This window comes from Choloepus didactylus, chromosome 4, assembly GCF_015220235.1.
Source record: "Choloepus didactylus isolate mChoDid1 chromosome 4, mChoDid1.pri, whole genome shotgun sequence".
In the NCBI taxonomy this organism is placed as follows: Eukaryota; Metazoa; Chordata; class Mammalia; order Pilosa; family Megalonychidae; genus Choloepus; species Choloepus didactylus.
Window position 1 is genome coordinate 115542588 of NC_051310.1, and position 20454 is coordinate 115563041.

The window sequence follows — 20454 nt, forward strand, 5'->3', positions numbered from 1 at the left end:
TATTTTAAAATGTTATAGGTGCTCAGAGGCTATTCTAAATGTTCTGCAAGGTAAGGAATAAATTTGTTTGTAAAGCTTTACAAGTTGATAAAATGAATTCCTTTTTTTTTTTTTTTTTTTTTTGTAATTTTCACTTAGGCTGAGAATAAACTTAAATTTCCATAAATGCATAAATATTTTTTATAAACATATTCCCTAATATTGGTTAATGCAATTAATAGTATATAATCAGAGATTTTGAGTATTAATGAACATTACCAATTTTATTTTAGTTTTACATCGTGAAGGAAAACAGAGGTAATGAAGGCACGTGTGTTGGAGTTTCTCGCTGGCCAGTACATGACTTTAATCACCGCACTACCTCGGATATGTGGCTGTATAGGGCCTACAGTGGTAATCTCTATCACAACGGAGAACAGACTCTGACGTTGTCTAGCTTTACTCAGGGAGATTTCATTACCTGTGTATTAGACATGGAAGCCAGGACCATTTCCTTTGGGAAAAATGGAGAGGTACTGAAACCTGTTCATAAGCGTTGCATGTTTTCTTGTCTACATTTATAGTCAACTCAGTTATTTAGGTATTGATTATTAAGTTTATAGGTTATCCACTCTCCTCTGGTTTTTCTCTAATACCTTTTGGTTCTTGTAGTATTTATCAGCACCAAACAAACAAAAGAAAAGAAAGGTAAAGAAAAATCCCAGTAAGATTGTTGAATCGGATGAACAAATTAGGATCATTTATCTGTGGGGTTTTGTTGGTTAACAAAGTTAATTGAGATTTGGCTATAGTAACTTTTACTCCATTTCTTAAGAGCTTGGAATTTTATGGTGGTTGGACAGTATCAATTTTTAAAATTATTTTTGTTTCCTTTTTTCCCTATCATGTCTGCTATACTTTAGGAGCCCAAATTAGCTTTTGAAGATGTGGATGCAGCGGAGTTGTACCCTTGTGTAATGTTCTATAGTAGCAACCCAGGGGAAAAGGTAATGAAATCTCAAATCTTTGTATTTATTCATAAACAATATTTGTTTTTTATTATATTTGTTAGCATCTGGTAGAATTTATAAACAAACTATTTCTAGCATTTAAAGTATCTGGTTCAGATAATTTACTCTTCTAGAAGGTTTAGATATTTTTAGTAATTGCCTTTCTTTCTTAAGACACTATTTGATATTCCTGGGATTTTGAAATAGTGAGTCAATTTTCAAATATATGTGCAGTTATAGGAATTATAGGAAGTAATTTAGAGATAATCTCGTTCACTGGCAATTATCCACAAAAGAGAAATCTAGAAATAATCTTAAATTGTAAAAAAGATGCAATTAGCTGAATAATGGATGTTCCAGTTGTGAAGGGGAAGCTCTCTTTTATTCATTCAGCTGGGGAGTTCTTAGACCTTGTAGGTGGTATAAATTTGAACCCGAAACCCTCATGAGGGCGGCATTAAAGAGATATCCTTTCACTGAAAACTCTTTTCTCTTCATCTAAAACCTAGACAGAAGCAAACTTCTCTGTGGTCTCCCTGGGCTGGTAGGTGGTATTTTTCTACCCCACCTTTCAGTTGAGGATGTAAGTGTAGTCTAGGTCTAGTCTTCAGAATTTATAGTTATTTTTTAGAGGAAGGTTTTTAGGTTATCTCATATATAATATTTCTATAAAGGAAGCGCTGCACCTTTTATTCTATGCCTTTAAATACATTTTTTAAAATATTTAAGGAGGTAAAGACTAGCAGGCAAGAACTGCTTCTTAAACAGCTAGTCAACAGAACTGAACTGTAGATGGAGTAAAGAGGCAACCCAGAGCCTGCTATCATCCCTTTCTTTGATATTCTTGTAGCACACAGTGGGTTCTGGCATGTTCTGGTTCATAATGGTTCAGTGCTCTCCAACATCTATAAATCCTGAAGGAATCTATTCTTCTTAAACTGTGTTAGTCTATTAGTCTATTTATTCTGCCTGTAAAGCTTTTCTTATAAGTTTCAAAATCTCTGAGAAAAATAGTTCTAATAATAGTCAGCATTTTTTGAGCTTTTATGGTGTGTCTGGTACTGTACTAATAAGCACTTTATGTGCATGGTTTCATGTAATCTTTAAAATAACCATTGGAGGCAGATACTATTATTAGTGTCACTTTTTCAGATGGAGAAACTGAGAATAAAAGAGATTAAATAATTTTCCAAGATTACTCAGAGTTAAGATTTGAACCAAAGTCTTGCTGCTCTCTTAACCTCTGTGTCTTATTTGCAATATTTGTCCAGATTGGGAATATCCCAGTTGTCCAGATTTATGATTTTACCCTTGTGTCCCTGTGCCCCTTGAACAATGTAAGGACTCATTATTATTCTGGATCTTGAGAATGAGAGTGAGTAGATCCCCAAAGCTTTTTTGGACTGAGTTAGGTCAGTCGTATATACCTTGATCTATATCCATCTTTCAAGTGGCTCAATAGCTCTGGAATTCTTGGACTCGAAGAATTTATATTGCATGGTGGCTTATTCCAGAGAACCATGCTGCTACTAACTTCTGATAGGTCTGTCACATTTGCGCACTCCTTTTAGGGGCCCAATTGGTATAATTCACATGTATTAGGAGACCAAGCACTAGTTCAACATGGGTTTCCATATGCTCCAATTTATAGTGACTGATATTTTAGAAGAACTATTAATATTGTACATTTGCCACCCTCTTTTATCTTACATAGGTGAAAATTTGTGATATGCAGATGCGTGGCACACCACGAGACTTACTTCCAGGAGACCCCATTTGTAGTCCAGTAGCTGTAGTACTGGCTGAGGCCACTATTCAGCTTATCCGTATCCTTCACCGAACAGACCGTTGGACTTACTGCATTAACAAAAAAATGATGGAAAGGCTGCACAAAATTAAGACATGTATTAAGGAGGCAGGTCAGAAGCTAAAGAAAAGCCGTTCGGTTCAGAGCCGAGAGGAAAATGAAATGAGAGAGGAGAAGGAAAGCAAAGAGGAAGAGAAAGGTAAACATAGTAGGCATGGCCTTGCCGACCTCTCAGAGCTGCAGCTGAGGACCCTTTGCATAGAGGTGTGGCCAGTGCTGGCAGTGATAGGAGGAGTTGATGCTGGTCTTAGAGTTGGAGGTCGATGTGTTCACAAGCAAACTGGGCGCCACGCCACGCTGCTGGGAGTAGTCAAAGAAGGCAGCACGTCTGCTAAGGTCCAATGGGATGAAGCAGAAATTACCATCAGGTATGATCTGTTGAGTTACACTTTCAGCAAACGAGTATTTAGTGGTGAAATGAGCTATTTCCTAGGGACAGTGAGTAATTGTATATTTTAGATGAGCTGCCAGTTAATTTTTTTTTAATAATTTTTTTTCATAGAACTAGATGTTGGTACTGTGATTTCATAAAGGAGTTGTTCCCGAACTTGTGTTCCCTGGAATACTAATGGTTTGTAAAATAATGATAGTTTTTGTTTTGTTTTGTAAAGAAATGGTAAGCTCACTCATTTAGAGGTTTAACTGGGATCCTTCTTTCTATGTTTTTCATTTGGCTTCCTACTTTTTAATCATTCCCATTGCACACTGGGATAGAAGGAAGCCAGCCTGAAAATGCAGATCTGTAAATTATATTTTGTATAAGAGGCTTTGCAGAATGAGAACATTTGAGTGACTAAAATTAGGTTTTGAATGACTGTGATTCCAAGTATTCTTATTTAGCTTTTTTTTTTTAATAAAGTATATATGTCTATTCCCTCAATGCACAACATTTTGGGTAGATATGAAAATTACATTTACTTGACACAAACTATACTTAAAAGCATTTAGATGTGTTTGCATTCAGATAGGATTTGTGCAAAATAGAAACAATATGTTTAACAGGAAATATGTTAAGTATTTCCATTGATAAGGGGACTCACGTATCTAATGACTACATAATTGTATCATTTGAAAACAGTGATTAATTAATGATAGGATAATTTATTAATGATGTTCATTATTCTGCCTAATGTGATTCCTTCATAGTGTTAATATGATGGGGAACAATATCTAAAACAGTGGTTTTTAGTGTTTTTTTGGAGATAGTACCGTTTCAGAATCAGTGAAACAGAGGACCCTCTCAGCTGAAAAATACACATCCATAAAATCTGCATACAATTTCAGGGATTAATGTAATATACTCTCTATTTCCCTACCCATCCAAGCTGAGAACCAATGAAAATCTTACAAAGTTATGTGAAAGTACCTACCTCTTCTTTTATTCTTTACCTTGTTTCGTAAAGGATTTATGATGCTTTGTCAGGATGCATATGTCATTAATTAATTTTAAATTTAAATTAAAACAAGAAAAATTAAGCAAAGGGAAAATAAGGTTAGAGAGGTAAGATGGAACCAGGATTAAAGTTAGTTTAACAAACATATGCTACAAAACTTTGTATACTTGTTGAAGTTTTCTCTTACGTTTGTGTGATTATAACATTTTTAAGCTTCAGGTAATTTTTGCCACATATCAGGAAATATGTGATCATATTTTTCTTTAAACTATAAATTAGAAGCATTAATTGAAGTCTGCAAAGCAAAATTTTTAATGAAGCAAAGTCTCTTCTGAAATAGGTTATAAATGGCCATTACCAACATAATAAACTAAATTAATAAACATACAGACTTTCCAAATAATTTATTAGGGATTGGCAGATTTTATAGCCCACAGGCCAAATCCTGCCCACTGCCTGTTAATGTAAATAAAATTGCAGCCACACCCATTTGTTTAGATATATCAGTGACTGCTTTTGTACTATGAAGGCAGGAGAAATCTACAGGGCCTACAAGTTCTAAAATGTTTACTATCTAGCCATTTACAGAAAGTTTGCCAACTCCTGGCTCATGTTATATGTGAGTGAATATTCTCATTTGAAAGCACATGCACATCCTCATTGCTTTTGCATTTAGCATCCCATCTCCCCATTTTCTCATAATAGACTCATTCTTCTCTCTGTTTGTAATGACTTCTCTAGTTTGTATATATTATTCTCTGTGCCATGTACATGATACATCTTATTTAGTCTACATTATTTTCTGTATCTTCCTCCTGTCTATCCCTCACTTGCTTCTTCCTGTGTCATTCTGATCTTTATTAAAGCTTCCCAACTTTTTGGTCGCCTAGTGATACTCCATTGTATAATCTGGAACCCTGTGAACCACTGCTGTTTGATGTGGCGCGATTTCGTGGCCTGACAGCTTCTGTGCTGCTGGACCTAACGTATCTGACTGGCATTCATGAAGACATGGGAAAACAGAGCACCAAGCGACATGAAAAGAAACACCGACACGAGTCTGAGGAGAAAGGGGATGTTGAGCAGAAAACTGAGAGTGAATCTGCTTTAGAGATGCGAACAGGCTTAACATCTGACGATGTCAAAAGTCAGGGTACCCCAAGCTCCAAATCAGAAAACGAAATAGCTTCTTTTTCTTTAGATCCAACACTGCCAGGTGGGGAATCCCAACATCAAATAACAGAAGGAAAAAGAAAAAATCATGAACACATATCTAAAAACCATGACATAGCTCAGTCAGAAATCAGAGCAGTCCAGCTGTCCTATCTCTACCTTGGTGCTATGAAATCACTTAGTGCTCTTCTTGGCTGTAGTAAATATGCTGAGCTGTTGCTGATTCCGAAAGTTCTGGCTGAAAATGGCCACAACTCAGACTGTGCAAGCTCTCCAGTTGTTCATGAAGACGTGGAGATGCGTGCAGCCCTGCAGTTCTTGATGCGACACATGGTGAAGCGAGCAGTCATGCGGTCACCCATAAAGAGAGCTTTGGGATTAGCTGATCTGGAACGAGCTCAAGCCATGATCTATAAATTAGTGGTCCATGGGCTTTTGGAAGACCAGTTTGGGGGCAAAATTAAGCAAGGTATGTTATCCTATATATGTGTATATATATTTTTTTGCTTTTGTGCTGTTGAAATTGTTTGTATTTATAATTGTCAGAAGTGATATAGTCTGTAACTCTTTTGTAAAATTTTTTTGACCAAGGCAGTTTTCACATTGTTTTTCTTTCAGAAGGCAACAAGTTTTGTTTTTTTAATATTAATAAGCAACTGTCTCCCTATAATTTTCTATTTTAAACCTACACAAGCATTAGAACTTGATAATTATTAATAATTTTGTAAAACTGAAATATAACTCATGCCACAAAAGGCACTCAAGTATTTATTGATTTGATTCAAAAAATATGTTATTCTGTTAATTTCTCAGAGACGTTTTAGAGGACAGTTTAAAGTCCACTATTTCATATGCTATATATATATATATGTGCGTGCATGTAAAAACACTTGTTTTATCTTTTATTCTTACTTTTGGGGATAATATGAATTCAGAAATAAAATTGAGATTCATTCAGTAAATGTTTATTGAGTGTCTGCTATATGCCAGGCACTCTTCTAGGTTCTGGGGAGTCAGCAGTGAACAAAAAGTCCCTTGCCTACATTCTTTTTTTTCTTCTTTCCTACTCTTCCTTTTTCTCCTTCCTTTACTTTTCCCTCCCTCCCCTCCTTCCTCACTTAGCTTAGACAGTAAATAGGCTGAGAGAGGTGCATGGTGCATATAAGTAGGAGTTTTAAATCATGATGATTATGAAGGGACATGGCCATTTAGCAAACCTAATAGAATTAACTGCATTTGTAACAACTCCTGTTTTGATTGTTATTTATAGGCTCCCTTACCAAATAAGAAAAAATGTATAAATACTTCATAAACTTTTAAATATTTTAACTACTTTTTTCTTTCTTTCTTTCTTTTTTAATTTACTCCTAGAAGTAGTTTATTTTTTGAGGTATTGTTATTTTTAGAGCATGGAGTTTCTGTCTTGGTTTTTATTCTTCCTGTGTTTATATGTCTTCATCTTTGCCTATTTATAAACTAAAGCTAGGCATCAAAATCAAATTGCCAAGGAAACACAGTTTTAATGATCAGATATCTTTAGAGAAACTGTTATCAAATCTTACAACCAAAAGTGAGACCATTATTTGGTTTGTTTTAACAGAACCATATTCTTTAAAAAAAATAAGTAACGACAAGGGTTTCTCATATTATTGTCTGTAGTAGAGTCGTGAATAATGAGTACAATAGTGGATATGAGGATATATATATGAAGAATATTTTTCTGTAAATCTGTCATAGAAGATACTTTTAAAAGATTTATAAACTTTTCAAATTAAAAGTTAAAAGTTTTCCATTCTTGTTGTCACTTTGAGAAAAAAAAATCCTTTCTACTTCCTTAACCTTTATCTTGTTTTATAGAGATTGATCAACAAGCCGAAGAAAGTGACCAAGCCCAGCAGGCACAGACGCCGGTTACCACCAGCCCATCAGCCTCAAGCACGACTTCCTTTATGAGTAGCTCCCTGGAGGACACCACAACTGCCACCACTCCAGTCACTGACACAGAAACGGTACCTGCGTCTGAGTCCCCAGGAGTGATGCCACTCAGTCTTCTCAGGTAAAGAAGTTGACCTTTAATGCCTGCCATACTGATGCCTATGATTCTGAAATGCAATGATTGTTCTCTTATGAATAGTGTATCTGACTGAATTCTAACATTCCAGAGCTAGAGAGAACCTAAGAAATCATATAGTCAAACCCATTTTTTTGAAGTTGGAAATGTCTCTCAGAGAAGTTTAGTAACTTGCTTAAGTCTCACAGCTAGTTAGTGGTAGCGCCAGGTCTACCAATACTGTATCTCCTTATGTTCATTTTTTGTGGCTGGACTTTTGAGTATTGTTTTTCGTCAAAAAGTAAATACTTGTATTTTGAGTATTAGAATCTCAGAAAAAAATTCACCTCCATTGAATTTTCTCTTCTCTATTTCCCTTTTAAGCATAATTCCTTATTGATATCTTTATTTTTGTTATAAGGTCAAACAAGACTACTTTTCAAATGAAAGAGTGTGTCATATGATGTTTCTTCACCCAACCTGGTTTGAAAAATCCAAATGATGGTTACTTATTTAAATTTCTTTTTGCTTCAGTATGCCTAATATATGCACAAAACAAAAATCTTTGAAGTAGGACCTTTAGGGAGGGACTGTTTTATGAGCTCTTTTAACCAGGGCTTAAGTGAAATAAAGGGAATAGTCAGCCTCCCTTTTCCTTATTTCTTTCCCCCTTTCCCTTAGTTGACAGATCATTATTATTTGCATTGTGCATTGCAGAGTAGAAGAGGAGAGTAGCTTACATTGTAGTGGTTTTCTATTTTTGGTGTGCACAAAAGCCATTTGAGGAGCTTTTTAAAGCCCCAGGGCTTTATCCTTCATCAAGTCTGATTCAGTAGATCTGGTGTGGAGCCCATGGTTTCCATTTTAAATTAAGTTTTCCAGTGATTTTTGATGTAGTGGTCTTCAGTCCACACTCTAAAAATCATTGTATTACTGCTCTGGACTTGGGCAGAAGTAACACCAATCATAGTAGCTACATTGCCCAGTCCCCCTACATCTACCTCTTAGCTCTCATTTGAATAACACAGGTCCAGGAAGTGCTGTTGCTCAAGAAAGGCAAAAGAGAGGAATGATAGGATATTCTAATATGGATTTTAATCCTTCCAGCAATTAGAGAGTTCAAGGCATCCACAGAGGATTAGTAGCACTGTGACTCCATATTCCCTTTCAAGCTCGGGCTAGTGTAGTTTTGGAATTCAAAGATAAAATAATGATCCCTTGCTCCCAGATGCAATCACCAGCCTTTTGACTCCTCTTTTCTGATTTCATTTCCTTCCTGTTGGCTGGGGATTATGTTGGAGTTGAAGTGTCTCTGCCTGGCTGAAAGTCATGTAACAGGAGAAAAGTCAATGAACTACTGCCCTCTGTGAATATCATCATATCACAGTTTATTTATTTATTTATTTATTTATTTATTTATTTATTATATTTCAACATATTTTAATTCAAAGCTTGCTTAAAATAACATCAAGGTATTTTGGTAACCTAAGCTTTGCAAAGCTGTGTATATCCAGAAAGGAAATTAGGTATTTTATATAGATTTTCGTTTATTTTCCTCTTTAAAATCACAGGCATATCTGAACTTTAACATAGTATGTGGTAAAATACGTAATTTTTTTTCTAATTTTTTAATCTTACCAATATGACTTGTTACATATCACAGTTATTTGACTAAGTGGGTGGACAGTGCTTTTTTGATGCTTAAAAAGTTCTTAGTTCTGTTGAATAAGTCTAAAGAGCAGCCAGTGAGGATCTTCCTTGACTTTATTCTCTAAATATATCTACCTTCTCACTTGAAAGGAGCTGCTTCCCCTGTACTTTCTTGCCTTTATACAGCTGACATATCATTATCCATAAAATGTTTTTCAGTTGTGCTGTATGATTGGGCAATTATCTTTTTTTCCCATAACTTGCCTGTAAACTGTTACTGTGAATCTATGTGAAAAATTTCATGGCTAGCTAGTGAATTTTCATTTAAAGTAACTGCAAGTTATCTAACTTTAAAAATCTTTATTCTCTACTACTGTATGCCTACCAAAATACCCCTGCCATCTTGGTAGTATAGAAGAAGGAGAGCTTCATTAAGACAGGGATTTTCATCTGTTTTGTTCACTGCTGCTGTGTTACTGCCATTTGTTGAACCCATGATAAAGTTTTATTACCTGTATAGGTAAGCACCCTGTGAGATAATTATTTCTAAAACTGAGGAGTCCCCTCCCCACCACTAAACTCGAGTAACCTGTGTAATTATTTAGGCTGCATGTTCTCTATAAGAAGACTGTGATGTGTATACCATTTCCTGACCAGATTTTTATGCTGACTGTTGTTTTCTTAAAGGCAAATGTTCTCTAGTTACCCAACAACCACTGTACTTCCCACACGTCGTGCTCAGACTCCTCCAATATCATCGTTACCAACCTCTCCTTCTGATGAAGTAGGAAGGAGGCAAAGCTTAACTTCTCCTGATTCCCAGTCAACAAGGCCAGCTAACCGCACAGGTGTGTGTGCTGTCATGTATTGTGAAATCCAAACTTCTCAGAGTTCTACATGTATGGGACTTCATGTGTGCATTGTGCTTTGTCTTCACTGAAGGTAAAACAGTGATTTTAACAAAGGGTGAACTGTCCACATCAAACTGAACTGTCCTCTCCATTCAGAAGCTACAAAATTGAATTATGGCTATTTGGATGCAAAATAACCTATTGTATATCAGTCATTATCAGACCTTTCTTTTTTATTGCTGACTTCTTAGTGCTATAAATTCCCTTTGAGTGCTGCTTTTGTTGTCCCACAGATTTTTAAATGCTGTGTTTTAATTTTCATTCAGTTTAAAGTCCTTCCTAATTTATCTTTGATGACTTCTATGACCCATAGGTTACTTAGAAGTGTGTTCTTTAGTTTCCAGATATTAGGGATTTTCCATTATCTTTTTATATCTATTTCTAATTTAATTTCATTGTTATCTGAGAATGTATCTTGTATAATTTGAATCCTTTTAAATTTATTGAGACTTCTTTTATGGCCTAGAATTTGGTTTGTTTGAGAAATGTTCCATGTGTACTTGAAAAAAAAAATGCGTATTCTGCTGTTTTTTGAGTGGAGTATTCTGTATATGTCAGTCAGGTCATTCATTGATAGTGCTGGTCAAGTCTTTTTTATCCTTACTGGTTTTCTGTCTACTTGTTATTGTCAGTTATTCAGAGAGTGGTGTTGAGATCGCTGACTGTAATTGTGGATTTGTCTATTCTCCTTTCATGTCTTAGTTTTTGTTTCATATCTTTTAAAGCTCTGTTTTTAGGTCAATAAATGTTTAGGATTCTTATGTCTTCTTAATGAATTGACTGCTTTATCATTAAAAAATGACCCTCTTTATTCCTTAAATATTCTTTGCTCTGAAGTCTGCTTTGTCTGATATGAATATAGATATTCCTGCTTTCTTTTGATCAGTGTTAGAATTGTATGTTTAGAGTGGGTTTCTCATAGGCAGCCTATAGTTGGATCTTGCTTTCTAAGTTCAGTAGAATAATCTCTTCCTTTGAATTGGTGTGTTGAGACCATTTACTTTTTTTTAATAGTCTCTAGTTTGTATTGATTGTATTTTCCCCCCAATCCCACCCTATTTTTAACACCTTGCAACATTGACATTCATTTGTTCTACCTCACGTAAAAACATTTGTACCTTTTATCACAATTGTTCAGCACTCTAGGTTTCACTGAGTTGTACAGTCCCAGTCTTTATCTTTTCTCTTTCCTTCTCGTGACCCACGTTCTCCTAACCTTCCTCTTTCAACCATTCTCACAGTCATCTTTCTTCAGTATACTTACATTGCTGTGCTACTATCTCCCAAAACTGTGTTCCAAACCGCTCGCTCCTATCTTTTCCTTTCTTTCTGCAGTGCTCCCTTTAGTGTTTCCTGTAGCGCAGGTATCTTGTTCACAAACTCTGTCATTGTCTGTTTGTCAGACAATATTTTAAGCTCTTTTTCCATACTTGAAGAACACTTTTGCCGGATATAGAGTTCTTGGTTGGTGGTTTTTCTCTTTCAGTATCTTAAATATGTCATCCCCGCCTTCCTTCTTGCCTCCATGGTTTCTATTGAGAAATCTTCACATAGTCTTATCAAGCTTCCTTTGTATGTGATGGAACACTTTTCTCTTGCTGCTTTCAGTATTCTCTCTTTGTCTTTGACATTTGAAAATCTGATTATTAGGTGTCTTGGAGTAGGCCTATTCAGATCTATTCTGTTTGGGGTACGCTGTGCTTCTTGGATCTGTAATTTTATGTCTTTCATAAGAGGTGGGAAATTTTCATTGATTATTTCCTCTATTATTGCTTCTGCCCCTTTTCCCTTCTCTTCTCCTTCTGGGACACCAATGACACATACATTCATGCATTTTGTATTGTCATCCAATTCCCGGAGACATTGCTCATATTTTTCCATTCTTTTCTCCATCTGTTCTTTTGTGTGTAGGCTTTCAGGTGCCTTGTTCTCCAGTTCCTGAGTGTTTTCTTCTGCCTCTTGAGATCTGCTGTTGTATGTCTCCATTGTATCTTCTTTCATCTCTTGTGTTGTGCCTTTCATGTCCATAGATTCTGCCAGTTTTTTCGAAGTTTTGGTTTCTACCTTATGTACGCCTAGTGTTTTCATTATATGCTTCATCTCTTTTGCCATATCTTCCCTAAACTTTTTGAATTGATTTAGCATTAGTTGTTTCAATTCCTGTATCTCAGTTGAAGTGTAAGTTTGTTCCTTTGACTGGACAATAACTTTGTTTTACTTAGTGTAGGTTATAGTTTTTTCTTATCTAGGCATGGTTTCCTTGGTTACCCCAATCAGGTGTTCCCAGACCAGAACGGGCTCAGGTCTTGGAAGGAGGCAATAGTATCCGGTTTCCCTGAGGGTGTCTTAGAATATTGATACACCCTATGAGGCGTCAAGTCACTGTGACTGTGCTTTTCTGCCCAGCAGGTGGCACCTGCCAGCCTGTAGCTCCAAACTGGTGTAAGGACGTGTGTCCCATGGCTGTTTTACCCCAGGCTCTGGGTTCTGGTTCTGAATGGAAGATGGATAGTAGAGCTGGGCCCCACTTCTTTCCTCTTAGGGAAGATACACCCCCTGGGGAGATATCATTTGCATTAGAATAGTCCCTCTGACTGCAATCTCCACCCTTGTTTGGCTCAGAGCGTTGGGAACTGAAAATAGCTGAGGCTTTCTCCACTGAGCTGAAAAAGGGACAGAAAGCCCCCTTCAGGGCCAGTCCGCGACCACCCTGAGTTTCGCCCATCAGCCAGAGATAGCACCTGGTTCTCTGGGCACCCCTCCTTCCCAGAGCGGTCCTCTGGCTCCCCAAGGTCAGTCATCATCAAAAGCCTCTGTCTGCTTATTGGGGATTCATAGCTTGTATTGAGCAGTCCATGTTTGTTAATTAAAACCTCAATTGGAGCTGGGCTGAGCTATATTCGCTTGCTCAGAGAGTGCTGCTCTCTATCACAGCGAGGCTTTGCAGTTTGGGCTGCCAGTGGGGGGAGGAGGCTCTCAGCTTGGATCCACAGGTTTTACTTACAGATTTTATGCTGCGATCTTGGGCATTCCTCCCAATTCAGGTTGGTGTATAAGTGGACAGTCACGTTCGTCCCCCTGCAGTTATTCCAGACTATTTTACTAGTTGTGCTTTGTTGTTTATTAGTTGTTCCAGGGGGACTAACTAGCTTCCACTCCTTGCTATGCCGCTATCTTCCCCACTCTTTCTTTTTTGAGTTAGACCATTTACTTTTAATGTAATTGTTGGTATGTGTGGGTTTAAATCTACCATATATCTGTTTTCTAGTCATCTCATCTGTTCCTTGTTTCCTTTTTCCTCCTTTTCTGCCTTCTTTGGATTAAATAAGTATGTTTTATTATTCCTTACTTCCTTTGTTGGCTTATTAGCTATATTTCTTTGTTTTGTATTTTTAGAGATTGCTTCCATGTTTATAATGTACATCTTTAATTATCACAGTCTACTTTCAAGTAATATACCACTTCACAATAGTTAAAGAATCTTAGAACAGTATCTTTATTTTATCTTCCTCAGCCGTTGTACTTTTATCATACATTTAACTTCTACATGTTATAGGCCTCATAATACATTATTATTTTTGCTATAAACTGTCAATTATTTTTCTTAAAGAGATTTTTAAAACCATGTGTTTTATATTTATCCATGTAGTTATCATTTCCAGGATTCTTCTTTCCTTCATTTCGATCCAGATTTCCAACTGATACCATTTCCTTCTGCTTTATATTTATCCATGTAGTTATCATTTCCAGGATTCTTCTTTCCTTCATTTCGATCCAGATTTCCAACTGATACCATTTCCTTCTGCTTGAAGAAATATACATTTCTTATACTGCAGTCTGCTGGTGATGAATTCTTTTGGTTTTTGTATTTCTGAAAAAGTTTTTATTTCCTCTTCATTTTTGAAAAATATTTTCACTGAGTACAGAATTCCAAGTTGACGGCTTTTTTTTTTTTTTCTTTCAGTAGTTTAAAGTTGTTGCTCTGGCAACATCTTTTAATTTTTAAACTTTTTAAATTTTTAAACAACTTTGCCTTCTGGCTTGAATTGTTTCCAATGAGAAGTCTTCTTGTATTCTCTGTATATAATGTAAGATTTTTCTCTTTACTGCTGGTTTTGAGCAGTTTGACTCTGATCTGCCTTGGTATAGTTTTCTTCATGTTTCTTGTATTTGGGGTTTGTTGAGATTCTTGGATCTGTGGGTTTATAGTTGTCATTCAGTTTGGAAAATTTTCTCCCATTACTTGTTCAAATATTTTTTTCTGTCCCACCTCTCCTCCTATTTGGGAACTCCAGTAACATATATATTAGGCCACTTGAAGTTGTCCTACAGATGAATGATGCTTTGCTTTTTTTTTTTTTTTTTAAATTCTTTTTTTCTGAGTTTCATTTTGGATCGTTTCTATTGCTACGTCTTCTGTTTCATTAATCTTTTCTTCTGCATTGTCTAATCTGCTGTTAATCCCAACCAGTGTATTTTTACAATTAGACACTGCAGTTTTCATCTCTAGAAGTTCAATTTGGGTATTTTTAACATGCTCAATACTTCCTCTACCTTACTGAAACATGGAATATATTTATGATGCCTATTCAAATGCTCTTTTCTTGTTATTTGATCATCTGTGTCATTTCTGGGTCTGTTTCTACTGATTGAATTTTTCTCCATTGTGTATTATATATTCCTATTTCTTTGCTTGCCTGGTAATTTTTGATTGCATACCAGACATTGTAAGTTTTACCTTGATGAGTGTTGGATAGTTTGCATTTCCTTAAATATTCTTTGACTTTATTCTGGGACATAGTTAACTTACTCAGAAACAATTTGATTCTCTCAAGACTTGCTTTTAAGCTTTATTGGATGGGACCAGCAAAACCTTTAGTCTAGGGCTAATTTTACCCACTACCAAGCCAGTGCCTTTCTTGGTGTTCTACCCAATGCTTTATGTATTACAGGTTTTTTGTTTGTTTGTTTTACTCTAGCTTGTGGTTGCACAAACTATTTCCAGACCCATTGAACACCAGGTATTATTCTGCCTGCTCTTTCTTGTGGTTCTTTCCTCAATCTTGGGTAGTTTCATTAAATTTGGATCAGCTGAAGACTTAAGGGAAATCTCTGCACATTTCTGGAATTCTCCTTTCCATACAGCTCTGTGCAATTGTCCCCTTTCCATATAGCTCTTTCCTCTCCAGTATTCTAACCACCTTGGCCTCCTTGACTTCTCAGCTCTGGCTCCTTAACTCAAAGAGACCATCAGATTTAATTTGGGTTCATCCCTTCGGCACTACAACCTGAAATTCTATCCAGGCATTAAACTGAGGCAGTTGTATATCTTACTCATTTGTTCCCCTTCTCTTAGGGATTGCTGTTCTACACTGCCTATTGTCCAATGTCTAAAGACCATTGTTTGGTGTTTTTTTTGTCTTGTCTTTTTTTTTTTAGTTTTTTTAAGGTGGGAGGATTAACCCAGTTCCTATTACTTCATTATGGCCAGAAGCAGAAGTCCATCTGTCATATTGGGATAAGTATCAGTGTAGCAGTGGTGACATTTTCTAAACAAAAATGAGACTCATAGCTTGCCTGCCTGCCTTCCATTCCTCCTCTCTCCCTCCCTCCCTTTCTCCCTTCCTTCATAATTCAATACAAAAGCCATTAGGTGGGGTCAAGCTGTGTAGACATTCTTACTAGTAGGGGTTGGAGAGCAGGTAGCATGGTGACCCAGAGCAGGGTGTCAGAGCCAGATCGAGGTAAGAAAGGCTCCTGGGTCAGTGACCTTGACATGGGTGTTAAAGTCTGAGTGGGGTGAGAAAATGTCCACATGACCCATCACCAGCTGTCAGAGCTGAGCGGGATGAAGATTCACTAGCACTGCCCACTGAGAGGGCCTGGAAATAATGACATTTCAGTAGCAGTAAATATACCTAGTGCCCAGATATTGTCTTCTAAATACCATTCTCTACTAAAAGGAACCAGCGTCTTCTTGGAGAAATGGCTGGTTCCAGGGCTGAGTAAGAGATGAACCTGTGCTATCTTCTACAAGGAAGTAATAAGGTGCTCAGAGATTGATGGGCACATGCCGAAAGGCCAGATTGAAGGGATTTCCACTGGCTAAATCTGAGAGGTTTGAATGCATCAAAATAAATAACCATAGTAATGGATAATAACCTATGAATACAGTAAGAATCTGCAAGTTCATACTGATGGGGAAAGGCAAAGTTTTGCCTTAAAGTGGAATACTAAATGATGAATCTAAAAGGAATGATGGAATTAGAAACCATCATTTGATAACCATCATCGCAGTAATGTATCAGCCATGAATGTAATTGGATGCTACACCTAGTGAGTGAAATGTTGATGAAAAATGGATGTTTACATATTCTCAAAGTATCTCCCCACAAATACTTATTGACTGCAAAGGAAAGAAAGAGTCCTTTACAGTGGAGAAACCTGGCATATACAGCCTCACTCAAATGATTAAAGGTAATTAGCATCACCGGTAATGGGACAAATCGAAATTGTATACCATCTGACAGAATGCAGTGAAGGGAACACACTTTTGTGGTTCCGAAAAGCATAACCTGAATCCAATCATGAGGAAATATCAGACAAACCCAAATTGAGGGACATTCTGCTAAATAATTGACCTGTAATCTTCAGAGTATCAAAGTGATTGAAGGAGACTGAAGACACATGACAGCTAAATGCAAATATGATCCTGGATTGGATCCTTTGCTATAAAGAACATTATTAGGATATTTGGTAAATAATGGGATCTGGATTAGATTATAACATTGCTAATTTCCTAACTCTGGTGGTTGTATAGTGGATGCAAGAGAATGTCCTTATTTGTAGTATTTACATACTAACATATTCAGGGAAGATGGAGCACTTCATGTCTACTACTTACTCTCAAATGTTCATTGGGAAAAAGTTCTTTGTACTGTTTTTGCATATTTTTCTAAGTTTGAAATTTTTTGTAAGTGGGAAATTATTTCAGAATAATAAAACTTTGGGTATAGGGGTGTGGTTATGCCTTTGGATATTTATTTATGAGCAAAGATATCACAGACATAAACTGGTTAAAACATCCTCACTAAGAAGAGAAGTTTTTATAAAGAATTTTTTATTAGCAGGTTTGTTTTGTATTATTAGCAGATTTATCTTATGAAAAACCTTGTAAAGCTATACCCAATTTAATTATGTTTAATTATATGTTTAGTGTATTTTTAGTAGAGTAAAATTTCATTAGATTTGGATAGTACAAAGTAATTGGAAACTTACGGTTGTACCATAAATGCATTTTTACTCATGGTATATGGTAATATTTAGGCTTTTACTTCTTTCTTTCTCTCAGCCTTGTCAGACCCAAGCAGTAGACTTTCCACTTCTCCTCCTCCTCCAGCAATTGCAGTGCCCTTGCTGGAAATGGGATTCTCTCTCCGGCAGATTGCTAAAGCTATGGAAGCCACAGGTAAGATAAGTTTTTATATATCAGTATATGCAGATATGAGAAGTTATATCTTATTAAAGGCAACATATTTTTTAAGAGACCATAACACTTGGTAACTTTTTAAATGCCAGATTTGGTTGTAAGGACATTATGGTAAACTGTCTTAAACTGACAGCATGAATAACTAATTACTTTGCCAAAAGTCAGTATTAGACTTTTTCTCCCCCCCGTCCAGGTGCTCGAGGAGAGGCTGATGCGCAGAACATCACTGTCCTTGCCATGTGGATGATAGAGCACCCTGGGCATGAGGAGGAGGAAGAGCCCCAGTCAGGCAGTACAGCAGACTCGAGGCACGGAGCAGCAGTTCTAGGCAGTGGTGGGAAGTCGAATGATCCTTGTTATTTGCAGTCACCAGGAGACATACCATCAGCTGATGCTGCTGAAATGGAAGAAGGCTTTAGTGAAAGGTAAAATTCCAATTTCTCTATTTCTGTTTCATGTGTTAAAAACGGTGACCCCAAAAGTCCCATTTATTGTCCCTCATAAATGTTTCTAATGATATGTAAAGTTGATAATTATAGGTATCTGAAATGGTGGGCATTTCAGTTATAAGTTCATGTGTCCATGAGAGTAAAAATGACATGACAAGTTTTGACTTGACTGGATGATTCCATGGAAAGATGGAAATTCATAATTTTTATGTAAAATTGAGCTGAAAAAGAAACTGAAAATTAAGACTGTAAAATAAAATAAACATGCTGGTAAAGCAATTTTATCTCATGTGAGTCATATAAAATAGAATATTCACTCTAATATTAGGAATTCGTTTAATTAATGCCTTAAATAGAAATGGACTTTTACATCTTTCCTGCCTCTTCTGTAATTAAATTTGTATTTTCATCTCTTCTATAGTTTTTAATATACAGTATAAGCCCCTTTTTTAAAGAGGTAAAGACAATTGTGTGATAATGCCTAGCCTAAAATGAAATATAATAAGATATTCTGCAATTTCCTCTAAAATATTTTCCCCTTCAGCACTTCTTATGACTTTAAATCTTTATTTTTCATTTTAACCATGTTATCAAGTTTTGTGTGTTATTTAACATGCAGATTTTTCTAACAGCTCAGTATGTATTTTCCTAACTTATTTTGAAATATTTGTTTCTCTAGGCAAGGATTCCCAATCATTTCAAGTTATAAATATTTAATCATTTAGTATTCAGTTAAGGCCATATCTGATCTCATTTAAGTTCAAATGTTCATTGATCACCATTTTATTGCTAACATAGTTCAAAATGAGAAAAATTATTGCTCAGGTACCGGGTTTTGACATATTTATAACTGAGGAATCTTTACAAGGGACAGAAATATATGTTTCAATATTTATCTCAAACATATTTTTTCTCAGAAATATTTGGAAAAAAATTAATACCATAAGCAAGCTTGCTGATGGTTTCTTTTCATAATGGTTTTTAAAATTTGTGTTGCTTTTGAACTTGCATTTGTAGCCCTGATAATCTGGATCATGCAGAGAATGCAGCTTCTGGAAGTGGACCACCAGCTAGGGGTCGCTCAGCCGTAACAAGAAGACACAAGTTTGATTTAGCTGCTCGCACATTGCTAGCAAGAGCAGGTAATTATATGTTTCATATTCTTCTCTTGGTGAGAATATCACATATTTTTTTTTTTAATTTTAAAGTCAATGTAAATGCAGCATTAAAGAAGATGTAAGTTAATGATATTAAGTACTCAGCCCCACCACATTAATAGAACAGGTATTTGCATATTATTTTCTGTGCATTTACATAATTTTACCTAATTGAAATCACAGCATACATTCATAAATTTATTTTTAAGTTCCCTCTGGGTACAGAAGGCTATATTGGTCACTTGTTAGGTATTGAGAAATTTTGTAAATGCTTTTTCTGCCCTCAGCCAACTTAAAATTTAAGAATTGATGATGCATGTTTAATATTTAACATCAGTGGTGAGAAGGGGTTGGAAAGGGCTCTGTGTCAATAAGTAGGCACTGGCTTTCCCAATGTGCTTTTTGGGTCTTAGGGCTTCGCTATTAAGGCCCTAGAGGGGCAAAAATAATTGCCCTCATTATATTAGTGAAGACTTCTAGGATTATGTTCTGGGTATGTAAAGTGTAAGTTATAGAGAACATAGTTTCCAAACCAAAAACCTGGGATAAGTGATTTATAAAAACAGAGGTTGAATATTGAAATATTAGAATATGAGTAAAGATTCAGTAATTTATGGGAACAGTGAGAGAGAAATTGAAATTCCTGGAAAATATAGTATGTAAACTCACCATATAAGGAAAGGAGGTTGATTTTTTAAAAATACACCTGAAATAATCCTATAACAACTAACATTTATTGAATGTTTTCCTATATACCAAACATGAAGTGTTTTACATGGATTTTCTTATTTAAACTTAAAACTTCATGGTGAGTTATGAATGTTATTACTAACTCCTTTTAACAGGTGAAGAAACACATGTGAAATGTACAGTTTGATGTTTAGTGTGTGGGATCCAGTAAGTCAGCTGAGTTAGGCTCTCACCTACATGTATGACAGGAACTGGTGAAATTATTCAGAACTATTTTATGCGTGCAAATAAAAGGCCTTTTTTGTTTTTTTCTGAGCGGGGTTATACCGCTCTGTGCAGGCCCACAGGAATCAAAGTCGGAGAGAAGGAATATCTTTGCAGCAAGACCCAGGAGCGTTATATGACTTTAATTTAGATGAGGAATTGGAAATTGATCTTGATGATGAAGCAATGGAAGCTATGTTTGGACAAGACCTGACCAGTGACAATGATATTCTGGGAATGTGGATCCCAGAGGTACTGGATTGGCCTACCTGGGTGTGTGTGACTGCAGCGGGGGCTGCTATGACTTATTTTCCTGCCCTCCTGTTCATGCAGCTTACTAACAGCATTCCCTAAAGTGGCAACACTCTATA

General features: G+C 36.1%; 1 protein-coding gene across 8 annotated transcripts in view; it reads left to right on the top strand.

The window, feature by feature from the left end:
- The window catches only part of HERC1 (HECT and RLD domain containing E3 ubiquitin protein ligase family member 1), a 260009-nt gene that overhangs the window by 179238 nt on the left and 60317 nt on the right, over positions 1-20454 (top strand). For 5 of the 8 annotated variants that reach the window (XM_037833741.1, XM_037833743.1, XM_037833742.1 and 2 more), the window contains 10 exons: positions 273-512; positions 903-986; positions 2704-3224; positions 5117-5892; positions 7281-7479; positions 9811-9971; positions 17386-17502; positions 17717-17948; positions 18990-19114; positions 20136-20356. In XM_037833741.1, the coding sequence (XP_037689669.1) occupies positions 273-512; positions 903-986; positions 2704-3224; positions 5117-5892; positions 7281-7479; positions 9811-9971; positions 17386-17502; positions 17717-17948; positions 18990-19114; positions 20136-20356 (2676 nt within the window). The remainder of the gene's footprint in view (positions 1-272; positions 513-902; positions 987-2703; positions 3225-5116; positions 5893-7280; positions 7480-9810; positions 9972-17385; positions 17503-17716; positions 17949-18989; positions 19115-20135; positions 20357-20454) is intronic. The other 3 variants (XM_037833744.1, XM_037833746.1, XM_037833747.1) reach the window with 3 other exon arrangements.